The 19,992-nt window shown below is 44.5% G+C and overlaps 1 protein-coding gene across 2 annotated transcripts in view; it reads left to right on the top strand.

Annotated features, from left to right (window-relative positions):
* Nucleotides 1-144: 144 nt before the first annotated feature.
* The window catches only part of atp8b2 (ATPase phospholipid transporting 8B2), a 55,410-nt gene continuing 35,562 nt past the window's right edge, over nt 145-19,992 (top strand). The window contains exons 1-4 of one of the 2 annotated variants that reach the window (XM_031576214.2): nt 145-662; nt 4,546-4,613; nt 18,834-18,892; nt 19,168-19,281. In XM_031576214.2, the coding sequence (XP_031432074.1) occupies nt 4,589-4,613; nt 18,834-18,892; nt 19,168-19,281 (198 nt within the window). In that variant the 5' untranslated portion in view covers nt 145-662; nt 4,546-4,588. Of the gene's footprint in view, nt 663-4,545; nt 4,614-8,347; nt 9,514-18,833; nt 18,893-19,167; nt 19,282-19,992 lie in introns of those variants that run through there. The other variant, XM_031576213.2, reaches the window with a different exon arrangement.

Here is a 19,992-nt window from a genome sequence, read left to right as displayed (position 1 = left end):
TCTGTTCTGTAGACATCAATACTAATTGTCTCCAACTTTCAGTGTGTAGAAGTATTTTACTGCTATCACCAGAAGAGGGAGCAGGAGAACACCATAACAGAGAGCACATGGCCATTCTAGTCATTCAGATTAGTTCAACCTTCACTTGTTATTCGCAGCTGCCTCTCGCTATTGAACAAACATATTTTATATGGTAGATGTAAGTGCTCATTACTTAATTTTTTTTTTTTTTTAAACAGAAAAGAAAAGAAAAGTAGACCAGATCAACTGCATAACTGCATAAGTCAAATTCTATATTGTTTTCTATAAACAATTATTGTTTTGCTTACATGATATAAATAATTTGAAAATGATAGGACGTATGAGATAAATAGTTAGATGGATTTTACAGAAGCAGTAATTAGAGGTGCTGATGTTCAGAGGAGCACACCGCCCCTCCTCCCTGTCTCGTTTCCTCTGTTCTCAACGTTCGCTACCTTGTCTGTTCTGTGAGCTCACCCACCTCTCAAGAATGTCATTTTAGCGGAGAAACCCCTGCGAATACATTTACCGACGTTGCCTTAATACCGAAAGGATGCCCGATGTACAAAAAGGAATGAAAGCAAGGGAAACTGGGGTCGTCTCACATGTATACACCAGCGCTGACATGCGAAGCTGAAAAGGTAAATTGGTCGTTTACTTGTTTAGACAACAATTAGTTTTTACATTAGCAAGCTAACGGTAGCTACGGTAACGTTGCCCCAACACCGAGGTCAGTCAACCTTGGCAGTCTTGCTAAATGAAAGGCTGTGGGCGAGCTGCCTGTCATTGTAGACGTGAACCTCATTACGCTATCTGCTCTCGCTAACCTGTCATTGCATTGTGTAACAACGATTTTCGGCATCATTTCACCACTATCTGATGTTGGCTGGTGAATCCCAATCCACATCATCCTACTTGGCATAATGTTATTCTAACGTTAGCTAACGCCATCAGACGACAAAAAGTGACTAGAAGGGTGATTAACATTACAAGTCGGGTGGTACACCTAACGTTAAAAGTACAGCAATTAAAATATGAGCTTTCCAGATGTGTTGGTTACGTAAACTATCAAGTAACTAATCATTTTCAATCATCTAGCCAATGCTATTAAAGCTTTGTTATTGGTTAGCCCGATAAGATTTGACGAGGGTAGGTAATGTACACCATTGCCAATCTTAGTCACAGAACTAAATTAAGCTAATTAGCTTGAAAGCCTAATTAAGATAATGGAACGTCATGCCTAATGCTCATTTCTATCTTACTATGCTTCGACGACCTAATGGAAACTTAATCAGGCATTTATTCGAGTATATTTGACACCACCTCTACTTAATTTGTCACCTGCTTGATATAAATTTAGTTTCATGTAGCGATGTGAACTATTTTGATCGGTAACGTTAGAAGATTGTCTGACGCTTATTAACTTGGTCAAAGTATCTAAAAGGAAGCCAACTTCACAAATATATTTAGCATAATTTAACAATTCCAATGTTATATTTTGAATTTCATAATTTGTCTTCCTTGCTTGTTGAACTTAGACATGAAAGTCCCTATTTACGATTACGTAATGAAGTCGCAGTAGGCTACTCCAGTCAGCACAGAAACAGTCAGCCGAGGGCATTTTTGGTAGTTTGTGCACTCTTTCTTTTAACCTCTGCAACGATAGGTGCCCAATCGCATTATCGAGGTTATTTGAATGGGCTGACTTCTGGTAATGGCTCGGCAACCGGTATAAGGTATTTGCAAGCTATATGGGGGTCGAGACTTAGATCCTCTAATTGCACAAATTCCACCTTGAAACGAAAGAAAGAATCCTGAGCGGGAGCCAAGAAAGGTGCTTTGCGCCAAGCTAGCTAATAACACCTGACCCACCTCTTTTGTCAAAAGGAATCTGGATCCTTTTGTAAATCTATTGCAGTCCAGGAGGAGGGTGTGAAGATGGGTGCTAATGTATAGGTTTACTTAAGCCAGTCACCTGCCGATACTGTAGCCTATTTTGTTTTAAGATTCTGTACTCATAAACATTCCTGCTTTGACCCTAAATCTTAGACAGGGAGATGTAATGAATCAATGAAATGGTCAATGAAATGGACTCACACTGTTGATGTTGTGCCCCTGTTATCTAAGGCTGATCTAAATAATATGTGTATGTGTGGGTGGTTGGTATTTGTTTCAGTAGAGAAGGGCATCCTGTGTGTGTAGGCTATGTATTTGTCTGTCTGTGTATGGCTGCTTGACCTTGAATTGAGGGCTGTGTGTTAGCTTGAGTGAATGTGAGTCCGCGTACCCAGTGTCCCTGTGAGTGGCTGTGTTTTCTCCATTTGTTTTTCTAAATGATTCTTGCATGCATAGTTGGGGTAGCCTACCCCATGGCACCTCATCTGTGAGTATGTGTGTGTGTGTTAGCTTGGTTAAATGTAGTCCTGTACACACACATACCCTCCCCACTTACATTAGTGCAACAATGCTGAATTACCTATTCCCTGTGCAGTTCCACTTGAATTTCAATTTCAGTTATCCCTTGTCTATCTGTCCAAGACCACGGCTGGCAGTCTACCCCCTGCACTGTTTTCAAACGGTTCACTGCAACTGCAAGCAAGTTTGGTGAAACATGTGGGCGTATTGTTTGCTTGTAAAACCACTCCGGCCGTGTCTCAGTGTAATTATGAACTCATCCGTATAGTGCACCTACGTGTGCAGTTCATGCGTCCTCTGGCGCATTTCGTTTCACGGCCAGGGTTTGGACTCTAGTTAGTTATTATGGTGTAGAAAACAAGAGTCTGATGGAGTTTCATGTGTGCTTGTTGCCCTCTCCTTCCTGCCCTGCCCAAGTGCTGCACAGCTACCGTACGTGTGTGTGTGTGTGTGTGTGTGTGTGTGTGTGTGTGTGTGTGTGTGTGTCAGCTGGCGTCACCTCTGAGACAGACAGACTGAGATCAATGGGCCATCAGACCCGCAGGGAGAGAGCTGTCAATATCGAACCCCCATCCCCTCAGCAGGCGGCCAGGCTGAGGGCAAACCATACCCTCACTTGGTTACTCTTACTCTAGTTTAGCTGCTTCCTCCTCTTTTTTCCCATCCGCATCCTGTTTATTTATCCTCCTGTTTATTTCTTTTTGTATGTAATGGAATTCATTTTGTCACTATGTTTTATTCAGTCTGACTGCAGGCTACTTTTACAACCTCTTCGACACATTAGTACATTAATGCAGAATAACAACAACCTTCATCACCAGTGTGCAGTTGCTGTGATTTGTCTTCCCCTTTCCCTCTGACTTGTCCCCAGTTTACTCAAAGCTTCAGTTCCTCTTCATACAGTCAGAGAGGGGAAACGGCCTGTCTGTCTGGTCGAAATAACACAAAGGGTTGTGTGATATTCGTTGTTTTCTTTCTCATTGAATCACTGACATCTCCAGTCATGCGCCATGCAGGCCTCCTGTTAAAAAATCTCTGCAGCACTTAATAGTAGTAGGCTATGTGGTGTTTGTGTGTACGTGTGTGTGTTTCTGTGTTTGTGTGTGCATGTGTGCATGTGTGTCTGAGACTGTTTTGTCCTGTTCTGTTGTATGTTAGTGTGTTCTGCATGTGTGTATAGGTTCCTATGAATTCCGTGATGCGGAGAACGCGGGCGGAATCACGGAATTCAGTAAAGAAAATGGAACTCACAGTTAGGCTAAATAAGAAATTGCATGGAATTTGACATTTTCGGATAAAACGATGAAAGAGAAATATGTTTGAACATGTTATAGGAAACATTTTTTGCCTGCGAGGGTGTCACAGGCACATCAAAGATGTTGTTAGAGACAGCTAGCCAAAGCTAATGAAACAGCTTGGTAAATCTCATTATATCAACTTTCCTTTTTCTGTGGTTTTAAAATAAATACAGAGTTTGCCACATTGATGGTGAACTGACACATCCCTATGCCTTGTGAACCGAACAGGAAATACAGTCACTCATTGTAGCCTGATACAGGAGGCTAAAAGTGGCCATTGGGGCAGCATCTGAATATTCTTAGAATAACCACAAGACTTACAATGTTCATGTAGACATCATCAACACAAGCGGCTTAATGACTCTTGTCTTGTAACCAGAAACCAGAAGTGAATCTCTGAATCTCTAGAATCTCTCTAAATACGTTTAAAACTGTATTTGTAGTCTTTGGGGTTTTACTAGCGTTGCTACCCCACACTCCCTACCCTATTACACCATAGATCTATCACCTAGACAGGTCAAATATGTGTGTAAAAGCACAGTAGCCTGTGTCCTATGTTCATGATGATCAGATGATAGAAGAAATCAAACGGAATTGGGCAAAAAAATCTGTGTATAGCCAGAGGGTCTTTTGTAGCGTTTCTTTGTTACACAGTTGCGGATTAGATAACCCAGAATTCCCTGACTGAGCTGTCTGTGTCCCCTGGCTTACCCTTGAGATCCTGTTGACGATTGTTTTTTTTTTGTGTGTGTGTGTGTTTTGTGTGTGTGTGTGTGTGTGTGTGTGTGTGTGTGTGTGTGTGTGTGTGTAGACTCTCTCATGGGACGGAGTGGTGAATCCTCTGAGGTGTGGAGATGTTCAGAAAGAGACCTCCTCCAGGTAAGACTTTGATTTCTGCTTTCTCATTCACGTCGCAATCAGTGCACAAAGCTGAGAGCTTAAGGCTAAGAGCCCCCATTACAATATTTAGAGAAAATAGCTTTTTTTGCTCCAAACCAAATGCCTTTAGTTACAGGTTGTGGTAACAGTGACTGTGTCATTGTCAGGTTGTCAGTTTGTGTTGAACACATCTATGCGCAAAAAACCTTGCTTTGTCTTCGAAGTAAAGGTATCACTTATCTGGTGTCACTTATTTTGAACCAAACAAAACACAAGTCACTTGTGGTTGTTCCCAGTAGGGGTGGGAATTGTCACAGAGGCGACTGCATGATACTGTCACAATATTTGGGCCACAATACGATATTATTATGCTATTCTGTACGATACATCAAGTATTGCGATTCGATTCAGCGATTCATTGTGATTTATATATACGTGGGAGTGTCTGAAGCCATGTTGGCGCTTCCTTTCCAATTTCCGCTGTGACGTAAAAGAAGAACGAGGTCTTGTGCCATCTTGCCGACTGCCGAAGTTATCAGACTAGAGGCATAACATTTTAATCATAATTTTAAATAAATAATTATTGCCATACTTGGCGCCGCTGTATCGATATAATATCTTCCCAAAAAACACTACACTGTATCGATTTTTTTCTCCTTCTTGTTCCGAGCAAGTCAAAGGTGATTAGTTCATTAAACACCATGTCTCTTTTAGATTTACTTTCAATGTGTTTTTGACCAAAGGTCTTCTCATGGCAAGACCACATATTTCAAAAGCACAGCAAGATCATAAAAATGTACCATAAATCACTACCAGACACAGCTTACTCATCTTACAAAATCTTTTTGTTATATGACGAACGAGAGACAGCAGTGTATGTAGCAGTGATAACTTCTTTCTCTCGAGGTCCCTGAAGACCTGTTAGGGCCCAAGCTAGTGAAATGGTCCACTTAACTTTATTGGTGGAGCCTTTCATACCTAATGCTGACTTGGTATGTTCAAATGCTGCCAAGACCTGACGCTTACACTTCTGAGCATCCATACTAGCCTACATAAGCCATTTGCTCCAGCGAATCTCTGACAGTCTCCTGGAAGAAGCAGCCTTGGCGGTTACTACATGATATCAGTATTGCAGTAAGTCATGGCTATTGTGGTTACTTAGTTAAAGCAGCCAGACTCAAATGTTGAGTGTGAGAGCCTCAGGATAGAGTGAACCACCCATGTTGGACACTCACGGAACAGAACTCATGCCAGTTAGAATTTGCTTGATTTTGTGTACTGGTTACTGGGAAGACTGCCAGGCATTTTAGTGCAACATCTAATGCACTAAAATGACAAAATGATACCTATATTAGCATCTATCTGTACCTGACCTGTACCTGAAATAATGTTGGTAGTTTATCAGTTGATAGCTTTCCTACACTAACGCAACAGTTTAAAATATATATATATATATATAAAACCTGTAATTAAGGCAGACTAGGGCTTTAAAACAGGTGCAGCATTTAAACAGTGAGCCAATTTATGTCTATCCTTCACTGTTCTCTTGCGTTTGACAATGAGCCATTAGTACTGCAATTACCTGTGCCCTTTCAGTAACTAAATTTAGGTCTGCGTGAGTGTGAGTGTGAGTGTGAGTGTGTGTGTGTGTGTGTGTGTGTGTGTGTGTGTGTATGCATGTGCGTGTGCGCGTGTGTGTGTGCGTGTGTCCTCTGTGAGGGCTCTGTTTGTGAATCCTGCTAATGCTCCTGCTGCTCCCACTGGTCTCTGAGTTGAGAGAGTCCTCTCCTCTCCTCTCCTCTCCTCTCCTCTCCTCTCCTCTCCTCTCCTCTCCTCTCCTGCAGCTGTGTGTCTGCCCATGGCATCTAACATGTGTGTGTGTGGGGGAGGTCCAGTGTAGGCCTATTACATCCAGCTACTGACATTCAACAGAGGCTGTAAAAGAACAACATCTGAGACCCTGCATGAGATATAACTGTGATTCATTCAGCTTTCATACTGTGTAGAGGTTGTTCTAGTTCTGTAAAAAAACAAACAAACAAACCAAAAAAAGAACACTGATTAGAAAGATTCTAAGAGGTGGCCCCCAAAAAGCCTTGAAAGCCTTTATTGACATTGTATTTGCACACAACGAAATTTTGAAATGGAATAAGAGCACTCCTAGATATCCTCATGGATCTAAAAATAAATAAATAAATAGATCACCCCTGTGAAAAATCATTATCCATGGATCCAACATTTTGAGGGAAAGGCCCTCCATGTGGCTCAGCCACCATCCCCACTCATTTTTTATAGGTTCATAGCAGGTTACCCAACAACAGAAATGTCATCTTGCTTTATCAATTTAGTCTCAACTTTTTTGTCTACATACTAATTATTTGGGCCATGCAGTGATTAGATAACCACGGCAAGTGTACACATGTTGCAGTGTGATCATGCCACCACATTTTAATGGGTTTACTGAATAAACATGTATTCAGTCGAGCTGGAACCAACGCCTGGTGTACACAGCCAACGGGAGGAAACTGATGAGCCATGCCTGACGCGTTCAGTCTCCTTACACACTCACAAGGGAAGTGGGCTAAAAGCCTCATTAGATCAATACTGATGCGCACCAAGGCTCTATGTCATATGACATGCCACTGGTCATCAGTGTTAATGCCTTCATTAGAACCATCACATGCATTAGACCCGCTGCGTGTATGTGTGCCAGGGGCTTGCTTGTGACCTTCCCTTAGGTGAAACAAGGCCAGTTTTATCTTTGAGGCGTGCTTGAGTTCAGGCTATTTTGGGCTGTAGTAGATGCTCAGATAACCTGTGCTTTCCTCACGTACATATTGTGCGACTTGGGAACAATAAGAGTTTTTTGTTGTGAATGTTTTAGTTATTTGTTTGTTTGTTTGTTTGTTTGTTTGTGTGCTGTATGACTTTCTTAATGATGGGGTGGCGTCACCTTATGCCCTCTAGTAACTCCATCCAGGTCAAGGAATCTGATGTGATGGCTGCATTACTTTCCCCTCAGACTGGAGATGTCAGTAAGCTGTTAGTAGAGAGTCAATGCAGTTTCGTGCACACATTGCTTGGTGTCATATTCATCATGAAACACGGGGAATCTAATCAGGTTTGCCATTAGGTTTTAGCCAGTGGAGCTACACATTAGTGGTGCTTTCTTTTGTCCTGTGTCAGTATGTGTGGACATACATATATGTGTGTGTGTGTGTGTGTGTGTTTATATGCATCTGTGTGTCTGACCTTGCCAGACCAAAGCCACCATTGAAGGGCTGCCAGTTGACGGTATGGCAGGCGGCCTTGTTGTGTTTTTGCTCTGATTGTCTCTGGGTCTGTCACAGATACAGTATTGCACGTCTGGCACCCGGCGGGCTTCTCTGTGTGTTTGAGAGAGACAGCAGGTGAACAGAATGTGACACAGATTCACCACAGTGCACAGCGGGCTTCACTCAAATGTGTCAAGTTTTTTTTCCCTCTTCAGAAGGACTGCAGTTACCCAAGGTCAGGTCTAAACTGCCTGTCAGCAGTCATTTGTGTTACAACAACATTTGAATAGGCTGTATAGACTTAAACTCAAATAGAAAAAAGTGTGTGTGTGTGTGTGCGTGTGTGTGTGTGTGTGTGTGTGTGTGTGTGTGTGTGTGTAGTTTAAGTATGATATATGTTTTCCACATTGACTGTGCAGAGGGGTGTTATCAGCTAAATCTATGACCGCACTGAGTGTGTGTGCATCCGACCAGAGAGGCTGTTTAGCTCTCTGGATGTGTCTCCCAGCTGCACAAGACCAATTTAAACACACTTTCTTTACACGTGCACAGCCTCCTGCCTAGTCCAATCGCCTTCTGCAGTGCTCCTCCCTCCTACTTTAGGCACGACTGACCTCCTGTAGCTTTTGCAACTGACGGTCTCCAGATGCCATGGTGGCTCAAAGACCTTCACATAGGTAGTTTCCCCTATCTCTACCGCCTGAGCCAAGATGGCTGATGGTTGCTTTCCTCTAGTGACCTGTCCCCCCCCCTCACACACACACACCCCTGCAGAGGCAGTTGCCCTAGCAACGTCAGGACCACACTCCCATTGGCTGGGTGCTCAACCAATCTTGTGCCTTCCTGATTAGGTCACAAAAAAACAGCATCAAACTTAGAGTGACTGTGCTCTGTTTGATGTGAAGTGAGAGAGAGTGTTATTTGATATGGGTAGTAGGCAGTCTGCTCAAAATATCCAGAGGAGACTCTTGAGTGATGCCACAAGGTGTTGTGTTACAGTGTAATGGGCCATGCTAAGATAGCGTTCTCGTTCTTGTTTCATAAACGTTAGAGCTGAAACCTATTCAGATTTGTGAGCGTTTTTTCGAGCGACAAGATCATTCCGTGACGATCCAGACGTTTTTATAACTCACGTACAATTAGCTAGAATGCTGTTTTGGCGTCAGAAACACCGCTGTCAAGTAATCCGATCTGGATCAAAGACCATCATAATGTACACAGTCAGCGCAATGTAGATATCCCGGGATGAGAACGTCTTCAGGACTACCTCAGTCAGACCTAATGACCTTAACGGTCTGCGGCAAAACTACCCGGCAGGAGAGCGGCAACGAGATGAAATTGAATTAATTTCGCGGGTGCCCGGCAGACACGCTCTGCAGCTGCGGTGCCGTCATTCTCGCGTGGCGATCTCGACCTGCGCGAGTCTGTCTAGCTGCCGTTTTGACGGATCTGGATCTGTCAAAACAAACGAAATGTAACGGAAACTTTTAGAACAACAGATCCACAGTCCGTCACCATGACCGTCCCTAAAGACATTCCTGACAAGTGGTTCCCTATCGTTCTTCCACTGCAGCGGAAGAAACAGAACCAAGTCGCCGGCGGTTTAAAGAAAAGGAAAGGCAAAGGTACTGAAATGTGTTGCTAAACTTTTGTCTAAAACTCAAAACCATTTGATATATTAATGTAGGCTTTGTAATGCTGACATAAATAGATTCAATAGTGTCGACTAAAGGAAATATTTATAAGTAAATAGTTGAAAATTATTATAACCAGGGAACAATTCTTAATGTAGAAAATGTTTCTGTCAATGCCTTTCAGCCCTTCTCTGAATTTCCCTCATAAAAAAATATTCATGTTATGTTAATAAAAGTCTGTGCACTCTGTTGTCATGCTCATTCCCTCTGTCATTCCTTCATGATCCTCCTCTCTCATGTCACAGTCACTTCAACTATCCCACACACATTCACGTTCTGTTTCCATACTCCCCTTTCAAAGTTTTGAAATGTCCCCACCTCAAGGTGTATATTTGTGTTTAGATGAGCTCAACTTTGTCTTGTTTATGTGTGTGTGTGCATGTGTCACTCATCTCCCTGGACCTTCATTGTCTCACTTTAGAGTCTAGTCATTAATTAAATCCCAGCCTGTGCCACATAGTCATGCAAAGTCATTTCTACCTCACTGTTTGTCACTGTGCCAGACCCCTTTTACCCTGGCATCACCACTAGCCTCACTCTCACCTAGTTAGCCTTGCCAGCGGGGCTGATGGTGCGCCCCCCCCCCCCCCCTCTCTCTCTCGCTCTCTCTCTCTCTGTATGTGTGTGTGTTTGTGTATGTGTGTGTGTTTGCTAATGTGTGTTTAAACGGGGGAAAGTCACTTTGATGGAGCGTGGCCTGCTCTGTCTTTCTCCTGCTGCGTCATGGCTAACGCTAGCCAGAGCTCCCCTGGGTGCTGATCGTGCTGCTGAGCTGAGTTTGCCCTCGCAGTGGGAGGCACGCTAATGCTCCCCGAGGGAGCAGAGGGAATCCTGCGCTCTCTAGACATGATGATGACTTCAGTGCTTGCTCTGGTTTTTTATTTTTTTTTATTCATATATGTATATAATGTCTCCATACAGGAGACTTAATTTTTTTTTCAAGTAGAATCGTCATTAGACGATGTTGGCACTCTGAGATTATTCTGAATGAAGAGTGCGTTACAAATAAAATTAATTATTATTATTATTATTATAGACAATGTCTTGGGCAAAGCCTCTGTTTTGATGGTGGTACCAGTGGTGATGGTATAGGATTTGAATTGTGTTTGTCTGTGCACGGTGTGTGTGCACAGTGGCTGAAGGTTGACAGTGGCTCACTGCACTGCACTGCAAGTGCTGTGGCTGGTCTGCACACACTTCATGGTCACTCTCTGAGAAGTGCGTATGTCCTCTGAACACTGATGCAGTCATAAATACATGCTGCCCGCTTGAGACTTGCTCATCTAATGCGAGTGCCTCATTTAACCTTCATTTTTGCCAGTCATTTTGTTGTCTTGACCCAGTGAATCAACAAAATGAAGTGTAATGTTTCCTCAAGGTCAAACATTTAAAGGTTTTGTTTAAGTTTTAGGAACATTTGCTTACTGGGTTTAAGCACTCTTTCCTTGAGGGCGTTTTTTTTTCTTCTAAAAAGCTGTTCAGGAGCAGTGGTTTTAGGTCCATTTTTGTTTATTTGTGTATTTTTTCCCTCTTGCGCACTGAATAAATCATTAGAGAGCAAACCCCATAAAACTTCCCTCTGTGCCCGAGCTGAAGCTGCCGGAGGACAGTCCTTGATAGGCTGCCTTGGTAGACTGCTCTGGTAGGCTGTTGGTGATGTTTTATGACAGGCTGGCGGAGGCGCAGCGCTAGCCTCGTGTCTGGATCCTCTTGGAGGATGTCAGTGTTCCCAAACGTCCTCCGAAAAAAGAAAAAAAAGCAGTTAGGAGACGGGAGATGAGCCATAGCCTCCATCCATGGCATTGTTAATCAATTTTCTTGGCGCCAGTCGTCATGGTAGCTCTGCCCGGTCGGCAGCTAATCAGATCGGACAGCTGAAGATGGAGGGCTTGTGTAACAGCATGTGTGAGTGTGTTTTTTTAGTTTGGGTGACTTTCTCTGACCCAGTTTGCTGGCCATTCCCAGCCGGGCTAAACTTCCGTCAGTTGCTTTTCTGTCCTATTCATAACTCCACTGATTAAAAAACGCTGTTTAAATCTTAAATCCTGAAAGAAGTGGTTTGATCACAGTGTGCCGCCTAGTCCATCAGTGGCAGTGGACAAATGTGGCTGATGGCTGGTGGCCTCACATGGCTTCTTCCCACCTCTGAGTCAGTGACCCCTTTTCCTCTGCCTACCTGCACCCTGCTGTCCGCAGGCCTGATATTGGTCAGGCATCGCAGGGCCTCAAATCCCAACTGACCTACATTGAGAGGGCTGCCAAAGTAGCCTAGGTTGCTAAACCTGTGCATTAAGCTAAATTAGTTGCTGATGTAATGGTGTACGACGTAGCGCTTGACTAGTCACTTAGCATCCATCTTCCTTCTGCTGCTGCAGTGTCTCCTGTCTCAGATACAGGGCCAGTTCAGAATAGATCATGCTTTATGCAGATAGGCTCTTACAGGTCCTGTTCTGTTTTATTTTTTTTCCTCTTTTCAAAGGCCTGTCAAGATTTACACTTTCTAGTGGTGCGTGGAAGACATCTGCAGGCATTTGGGGAGAGTTGGCAGAGAAGCATTGTATAAAGATTGATTAGCTAACATTTTCTCTTTTTGAACACCATTTGCATTTAAGTTCCTGCCATAAGCCGCTGCATCATCTTGAAAAAGAGAAAAAAGTATCCACTGCTTTAAATTGTATGAGTTGCTCAAGACCTGGAATCTAATCGGAGTGATTGTTAGAGACAGAAATTGGTTAACTGTGATCCTTTCAGCAATCCTCTTACCATACCCTTATCACACACTCCCCGCCATGCATATATGCTTGACTCTACATGGCCGAGACATCTAAATATGTGAATTAGCGGGTGGCCTTGCGGTGTGGCTACAGCTAGGGGCCATCTGGAGGTTATTTCTGTCCACTGCTGCTGGCTGCTTTAATAGCAGCAGTGTTGTTAACTGCTCTGCATTGTCCCCAAGCCTGCTGACGGCAGAAAGCTCCTTTGAAAAAAAGCTTGTCACGTGCAGTAGCCCGCCTGCCAAGCGGACCCTGGCTGTGAAGCACTGGCACACTGCTGTTTGCTGGGAGTTGTGGCCATTTGATAGCATTACGCGGACCGCTGATGATAAAGTGTGACACTTCATTACTTTATATTATTGGGAACCTTTCAGCTGCCTCTTCAGAATATTCCCCCCTAATGGAACTGATGGTCGATGGATGTTATCTCTGAGGCCATTTGATGTGCTGTGTTATAGTGATGTGAAGGTTGTTGTTGCAGTGTTATGTGGTTGATATTTGTTTTTACCAGCACTGTGTGGTCATTGACCTCGTAGGGTTAATGTTGTGTCACCGTTGTTAATTGTGCAGTGTGGTCTAACTATTCATTACATGCTGCTTTGTGTGTGGTTATGGTATGGTAATTCATAATTTTGTCATGTCTTGGCCCTAGTATGAAGCTCATTGGCACCTCGTAGAGCATTCATCTGGCTTTTTCTCCACGCTTAGTGGCCAGCCACCGGTGGGCGCATACTGAAGGGCAAGGTCATGTGTCAGGGGGCCTCCCAGAGGCACCAGAGGCTGTTTGCTTATTTCAGCATCAGCAGCACCATCAGAGGAGTATGTCTGCGCTGATGGGGAGGATGTGTGAAGAGGATGATGTGGAGTGGTGCTCCGCTGTTTGGCCATACCCCTGTCACACTGTGAGAGTGTACTGTGGGGTTACGTGACGTGACCTGACACCCCAGTTTTGACCGCATTCTAACCCTTGCACAAACTCACAGACAGTCGCAAGCACGCACACACACACACACACACACACACACACACACTCCTATACACACACACACCTACATACACATATAGATACTCTCACATATTGTCACACACACATATATCATAGCTCTCTGGAGGATTAGCCGTATATGTATCATCATCAGTATGTATCATGGTATAGATTTGTGGCTTGCCAGCCTAAACATCATATGGCAGAATTGTCATCCACTGCAGAGTAACGCCGAATAAATGGCCCTATCATATTTATTTACAAATTACTAAACCGGTGGCTGCTGGGACACTGGCCATTTCATTTCATTTAAGGGGGATGAGGAAGGGGTAAGAAAGAAAGAGAGAGAGAGAGAGATGAAGAGGAAGGGAGGGAGGGAGGGAGAGATGTGCACATGTGAGGGGTGATCGGCAGAGGATGAGTCAGGAAGAATGGGCACGTGCCGACAGAGCACAAGCGGGAGGGGCGGGGGGGAGACGAGTGAGGGAGAGAGAGAAGAGGGCAAGAGAGAAGAGCGCTTAGAGGGAGGGAACGAGGATGAGGGAGGAAAGGAGAAGAGGGAGCCTGTCTGTCTGTCTGCCTGCCATCCTCAGTACGGGCTCAGAGGATGGGTCAGGCAGCGGTATGACAGAAGGCCCCTCCTGTCTGCGGAGAGAGAAAGAGGGAAAAGGTCACAGAGGCAGATGTTTTTTAATTCCTCTCCCTCACGTACACAGGTGCTTAGACACAATGCATCGCCACGATTGCAGACCCTCGGTTCGTGTTTTCCATATGATATATAGTATACAAAACGGCTTTTATTCTCAAAATATATGATAGTATTAGTTAAGTGGTACCTCTCTTGTGTGTGTGTGTGTGTGGTGTGAGTGTGTATGTAGAAGAACCGACCAGTCATAGGCTGTTTGGCCAATCAGAATGAGGGTACTGTCTTGTATCGGGCAGCAGCGTGTCTTTATAAAGCGTTTAGTTATTTCACGCCTCAGTGGCTTCACCAGTACACAGCCTGCTAATGCATCTCATTGACCCGGGCTAAAGGCTCTTCATTAGACTAAACACGCTGGCCGAGTGTTGGACACCGACACCGCTGCACATCAGTGTGCACATGCCTACAATGCACGTGGTCCACAGCTTTCCCTGCAAATGCTACATAGCCTATGCTCTTGTGAAGTCGTGTCAAATCTTATTTTATGTTTCCTTACTTTTTTTATTCGTTGATCTTTAAAGAGTAACACACTGATTCTGTTCTGTTTCTTATGAAATTAAAAAGGCTGGATATGACTAAATCAAATTAATCGTAGCGTCCTAAGGCACATTAAGATTCCCTTTGGACCTGAAAACTTAAGTGAGTGATTAAGCATTGAGCATTAAGCATTGGCTGCCAGCCGCTTTAGCTCGTTAGTGCAGGTTGTTGTTGTTGTTGTTGTTTTTGTTTTCTGGGGCTGCTGCTGTGTTTCTCATCCCAGCGTCCTTGGAAAAAGCCAGAGAGGACAGACACATAAAAAGTGCTTAATGGACCTTAAAAGAGAGGTGACCATTTCTCTCTCTCTCTCTCTCTCTCTCTCTCTCTCTCTCTCTCTCTCTCTGTCTCTTCCTCTCTCCTTTCCTATTTTTTTATTCTCTGCACCACAGACTCTCTCTCTCTCTGTCTCTCTCTCTCTCTCTTGCTCTCTGCCTCACCATCCATCTCTGGGCTGGACCATTATGTCACAGTTGGCCAGTGGACAGGTGACTTAATGCACTGCAGGGTTTGGCAGGAGGGAAAGAGATAAAAGACAGCGCCAGATGAAAAGGGAAGGAGTGCTGCCATCAGACCTGATTACTCACACAGCCACGGATGGAAAGAGAGAGATATAGAGGGAGAGAGAGAGATAGAGAGAGATAGAGATAGAGGGAGAGAGAGTGAGCGAGAGAGAGAGAGAGGTGTGACCTTGGGGAGAGAGAAAGAAAGAAAGGATCTGAAAACAAACAAGGGAGGTGGGATAAACGAGTGATGATCTGAGGAGAGGAATGCTCTCAAGGAGAGGTGATAGTGCAGTCCAAGAGGAGTGTGGGGGGGGGGGGGGATGGGGCAGAAAAGGACGACAGAATAACCTCCCATAAGAAAGATGATGAAGTAGGCAATTACTAAAGACAGGTGGAATGCTTAATATAGAATGAGAGAAGAGAGAGTAGTTGGCAAAGGAAAACACAATGTAAATGTGTAGATGAATAAATATAGAAATGTTAGAAATGTGTGTGTGTGTGTGTATGTGTGTGTGTTCATATGTAAAACAAAGAAAAACAAAGACTCCTTGGCAGGTTGAAGGAAACACACACTCAGCACAGTAAACCAATCAGCTGGGTTGAGCACTTGAAGGTCATAGAGGAGAGAGGGCTGTGCTGTGCTGTGAGGGGCTACCATGATGTGTTGGCCTTTGAAAATGGAATGAACTAATGGCCAGTATTATAGGCTAGCCTTTATAGTGTTGTTGTTCTGTGTGTGTGTGTGTATGTGGTGTGTGTGCATGTGCATGTGCACGCAGATAGAACTAGAAGTCTGACCGTTATTATTACTGTGTTATTTGGGGTTTGGGTTTGCTTCTGTGAGTGTGTTTGGATCAGTTTGGATCAGTTTGAGTGTCAATTGAAGTATCTCTGTCTCTGAGTCTCTGTCTCTGAGTCTGTCTCTGTCTCTGAGTCTCTGTCTCTGTCTCTGTCTCTGAGTCTCTGTCTCTGAGTCTGTCTCTGTCTCTGAGTCTCTGTCTCTGTCTCTGTCTCTGTCTCTGAGTCTGAGTCTGTCTCTGAGTCTCTGTCTCTGTCTCTGAGTCTCTGTCTGAGTCTGTCTCTGAGTCTCTGTCTCTGTCTCTGTCTCTGAGTCTCTCTGAGTCTTTCTCTGAGTCTTCTCTGTCCTGTCTCTGAGTCTCTGTCTCTGAGTCTCTGTCTCTGTCTCTGTCTGACCTGCTCTGAGTCTGTCTCTGTCTCTGACTCTGAGTCTGTCTCTGAGTCTCTGAGTCTCTGTCTCTGAGTCTCTGTCTCTGTCTCTGAGTCTGTCTCTGAGTCTGTCTCTGAGTCTCTGTCTCTGAGTCTCTGTCTCTGTCTCTGAGTCTGTCTCTGTGTCTCTGTCTCTGAGTCTGTCTCTGTCTCTGTCTCTGTCTCTGTTTTGTGTTGTTTGGTTTATGTAATGCTCTTTGAAGTTTACATACAGAACGGGTTTCCACCGGCCTGTTGGGTTATGTTTATTATTTGGACATTGGGATAGAAGTGTGTGTGTGTTTGCGTGCGTAAGCTTGCACACATGACTTCTGTGCCTGTCCTAGCTCAAGCAGACTGTCCCCGGGTCAGTCAGTTCATTTCGGAAAAAACTCTCATCCATATTACATTAGCAGGGAGTACCAAGTCTCCCCGACTCCGGGAGACACCGGGAGATTGAGCCATGCTCTGACAGATAGGGGGGGCATAGAGGAGAACATGGAGGAGTTTTGGAGTGATATGGGTATCACAAGAAAGAGAGGCTCGGCAAAGAGGTTAGAGTTAAAGAGGTGTGTTTTGTGTTGTTGTGTTTTTGTGTTTGGGTGTACAGGGGGGGATTCCAAGAACGTGGTTTAGTGACAAACCTGGGTAAGTTAACACAGAGTAAGTGGTAAAGCTCCTAATAGAAGAGCCCTATGTCTTTGTTTTGTTTTGCTAGGAGAATGAAGCCATAGGGCTCTTATTTTAGGAGGTTTACCACTTATTCCCGAGTTAACCCACCCAAGTTAGTCACTAAACAGATTTGAGAAACGGCCTTAATGTTATGTTCATTTTGCTGTCCCCTCAGAGATGGGCAGGAAGTGACATTCTGTGGTGTGGTTTGAAAGAAGACCAGAGAAAGGGTAGGAAATGGGTAGAGGTTTATTTCTGCATGTACATATTTGAGACACAAACGTGGGAGCGTTTGCACATGCCTGCTCGTGTGTAGTGAAAGCTGCCTTTTTAGAGAAATGAAAGATGATGGTGCACGTTTTGACACAGCGGGGTCTATTTTCTTCCCCTGTGGTTAGCCGGGCTCTGACTCACACACACACACACACACATAGACACACCACACACACACACACACATGCAGCTGTCTGCAGCACCACCACTGAAACTGACCCCCTGCAGGGGAACTCATGTCAGGTCATGTTGCACTTCCTGTTGGCGTGTGGAGGAAGGGGGTATTCCTGTACTGGAAATTCCAAGATAGGCCCTTTGATCGGCATTGGCACAACATAACTGTCTTTCTTTTTATCATAGCATTGCAATAGCTGAGAGGGGACAGACATGGGACCTGTGCACGGGCCAGGTCATGGCATACTGCGCACGGTCAGAATATAAAAACTACCTTTGCCCCATTTGGTTTTTGTTTTGTTTGAGAAGGGTTCAAATCCCAAACTCCTAACTGCAGTGTCCTTGGGGAGGATTGTGCCCCTCCTGTTCTGGACGGGTGGGTTGACGCCTTGCATGGCTGCCTTTGCCATCAGTGTATGAACACACACTGTATGTGTGAATGAGGGAGTTGTGAGGCACTCCTCATGAAGAGCTTTGGGTCCTCAGAGGAGTGGAGCAGCATTCTATAAAAGTGGTCCAGTATGGAGAATAACTCTGTGGAGTTCAGGAGTCATGGCAACACTGTGATTGGTGTAATAACTCTGTGGAGTTCAGGAGTCATGTCAACACTGTGATTGGTGTAATAACTCTGTGGAGTTCAGGAGTCATGGCAACACTGTGATTGGTGTGTTTCCTCTTTGTGGAGTACAGGAGTCATGTCAACCCTGTGATTCGTGTGTTTCCTCTTTAATGTCAAAGTAATGTCAAGCACGTCCTGTGCACAGTTTGACTTACTGGTAAGTTATCCATTGTTGTGTGTGTTGTACATCAGCTATATACGGTTGGCTGGTAGGCTGTAATCCAACCCCGCTGACCTTAGCCAAACATATCCTCTCTATGTCTTATGTTGACCTTTGACCTTCAGGGCCCCACTGGCGATGGAGGAGGATGATGCTGCGTGCCTGTTTCCTTGATGAGATGCGTAACTGGCTGTGTGTGGGTCCAGTGCCAGTGAAGCTGGCGGTTTTGGACCGATGACATAAGCCACTGAAACCCAATTACAGTTCTGTGTGTGTGTGTGTGTGTGTGTGTGTGTGTGTTGTGTGTGTGTGTGTGTGTTTGCAGTGCATACCATGTCTAGGGTGTCATTGATTTTGATTTGAATTCAATTAGCATCCTAATCACCAGCCTGTGCTTGTGCATTGTTCTGGTCTGAAAAGACCAAAGCGAGCGAGGCAGACTCATCGATCCAGGCCTGACTAATGGTTCCAGAGCAGAAGGGATGACAGACTGAAGGCGGGCAGGGGGACCTCAGGGGGGCTTGCATGGTTGGGCTTTTGGATTTGTGTCAGTGGCCATTTGTTTCATTTTAGGGGGAATGAAGTGGATTAGAGTGAGATTGTGGGCTGGTGGTGAAATTGAGTGTTTGTTTTTTCTCTCTGCAGAGGAGGAGAGGAAGGTGCGAGCCAATGACAGAGAGTATAATGAGAAGTTCCAGTATGCGGTAAGACACACACACACACACACACACACACACACACAAACATATGCACATACACACACACACACACACACACACACACACACACACACACACACACACACAAACATATGCACATACACACACACACACAACACACACATACACACACACACACACACACACACACATTTGCACATTCACACACAGACTTTCCGACCAAATTACTATGATTTGTGTCCTCTTAATTTGTGTTCCACTACTGTCTTTCCCTCCTCTTTCTCTCTCTCTCCCTGCAGAGTAACTGCATCGTGACCTCAAAGTATAATATCGTCACCTTTCTGCCGGTCAATCTCTTTGAGCAGTTCCAGGAAGTGGCCAACACCTACTTCCTGTTTCTACTCATACTGCAGGTAAATATGTGTGTGTTTAGATTCAGTATTCAGTGTACACTTGAGAGATATTGTTCTTCGTTCCAGACCCCTGTCTCGCTCTCTCTCACACACACACACACACACACACACCCATATACGCAGAAACTTGAGCAGGGTAGACAATGCAGGGTGCTGCGGCCCGCCGTGTGAAGGATAGATGTTATGTAACCTGAGAGAGAACAGATAGAGGTTGGATGAGGACAGACAGAGAGAGAGAGAGAGAGACATAGTCGAAATGAAAAGAGAAAGATGTAGAAGGATAGAATGAGATGGGATGGATGGATGGATGGATGGATGGAGGAATGGGTAGTGAAATAAAGTTAATCAGGTTAGGCAAACGGTTGGTTTCATGTTGTTACAGGTTTGTCTATACTATGTCTTGTCCATCAATACACTATCTGTCTAAAGAAGTTAGACCTATATAACTCCTGTAAATATGAGTGCACGTGTGCGTGTGTGGTGAAGGTGAAGGTGAAGGCTTGACTTGGAAAACAGCTGAGCTGTGTGTGGTTTGGTTGTGCTTGTGTTGCATGTTCCTAAGCCCTGAGAATGAAGCGCTCTTTAAAAGCCTGCCTGCCCACTCTAAAGGACTGGGGGTCTATTTTAAACACGCTGCTCTCTGTGGTTCCATCAGTGCTGCTGGCCATTTAGAGACACTTAACACACCCACAAAACCTAACTCTTTCTCTC

The sequence above is a fragment of the Clupea harengus genome, chromosome 11, assembly GCF_900700415.2.
Source record: "Clupea harengus chromosome 11, Ch_v2.0.2, whole genome shotgun sequence".
Classification (NCBI taxonomy): domain Eukaryota; kingdom Metazoa; phylum Chordata; class Actinopteri; order Clupeiformes; family Clupeidae; genus Clupea; species Clupea harengus.
Note: the sequence above shows the minus strand (reverse complement) of the source record. Positions and strands in the feature narration are given on the sequence as shown.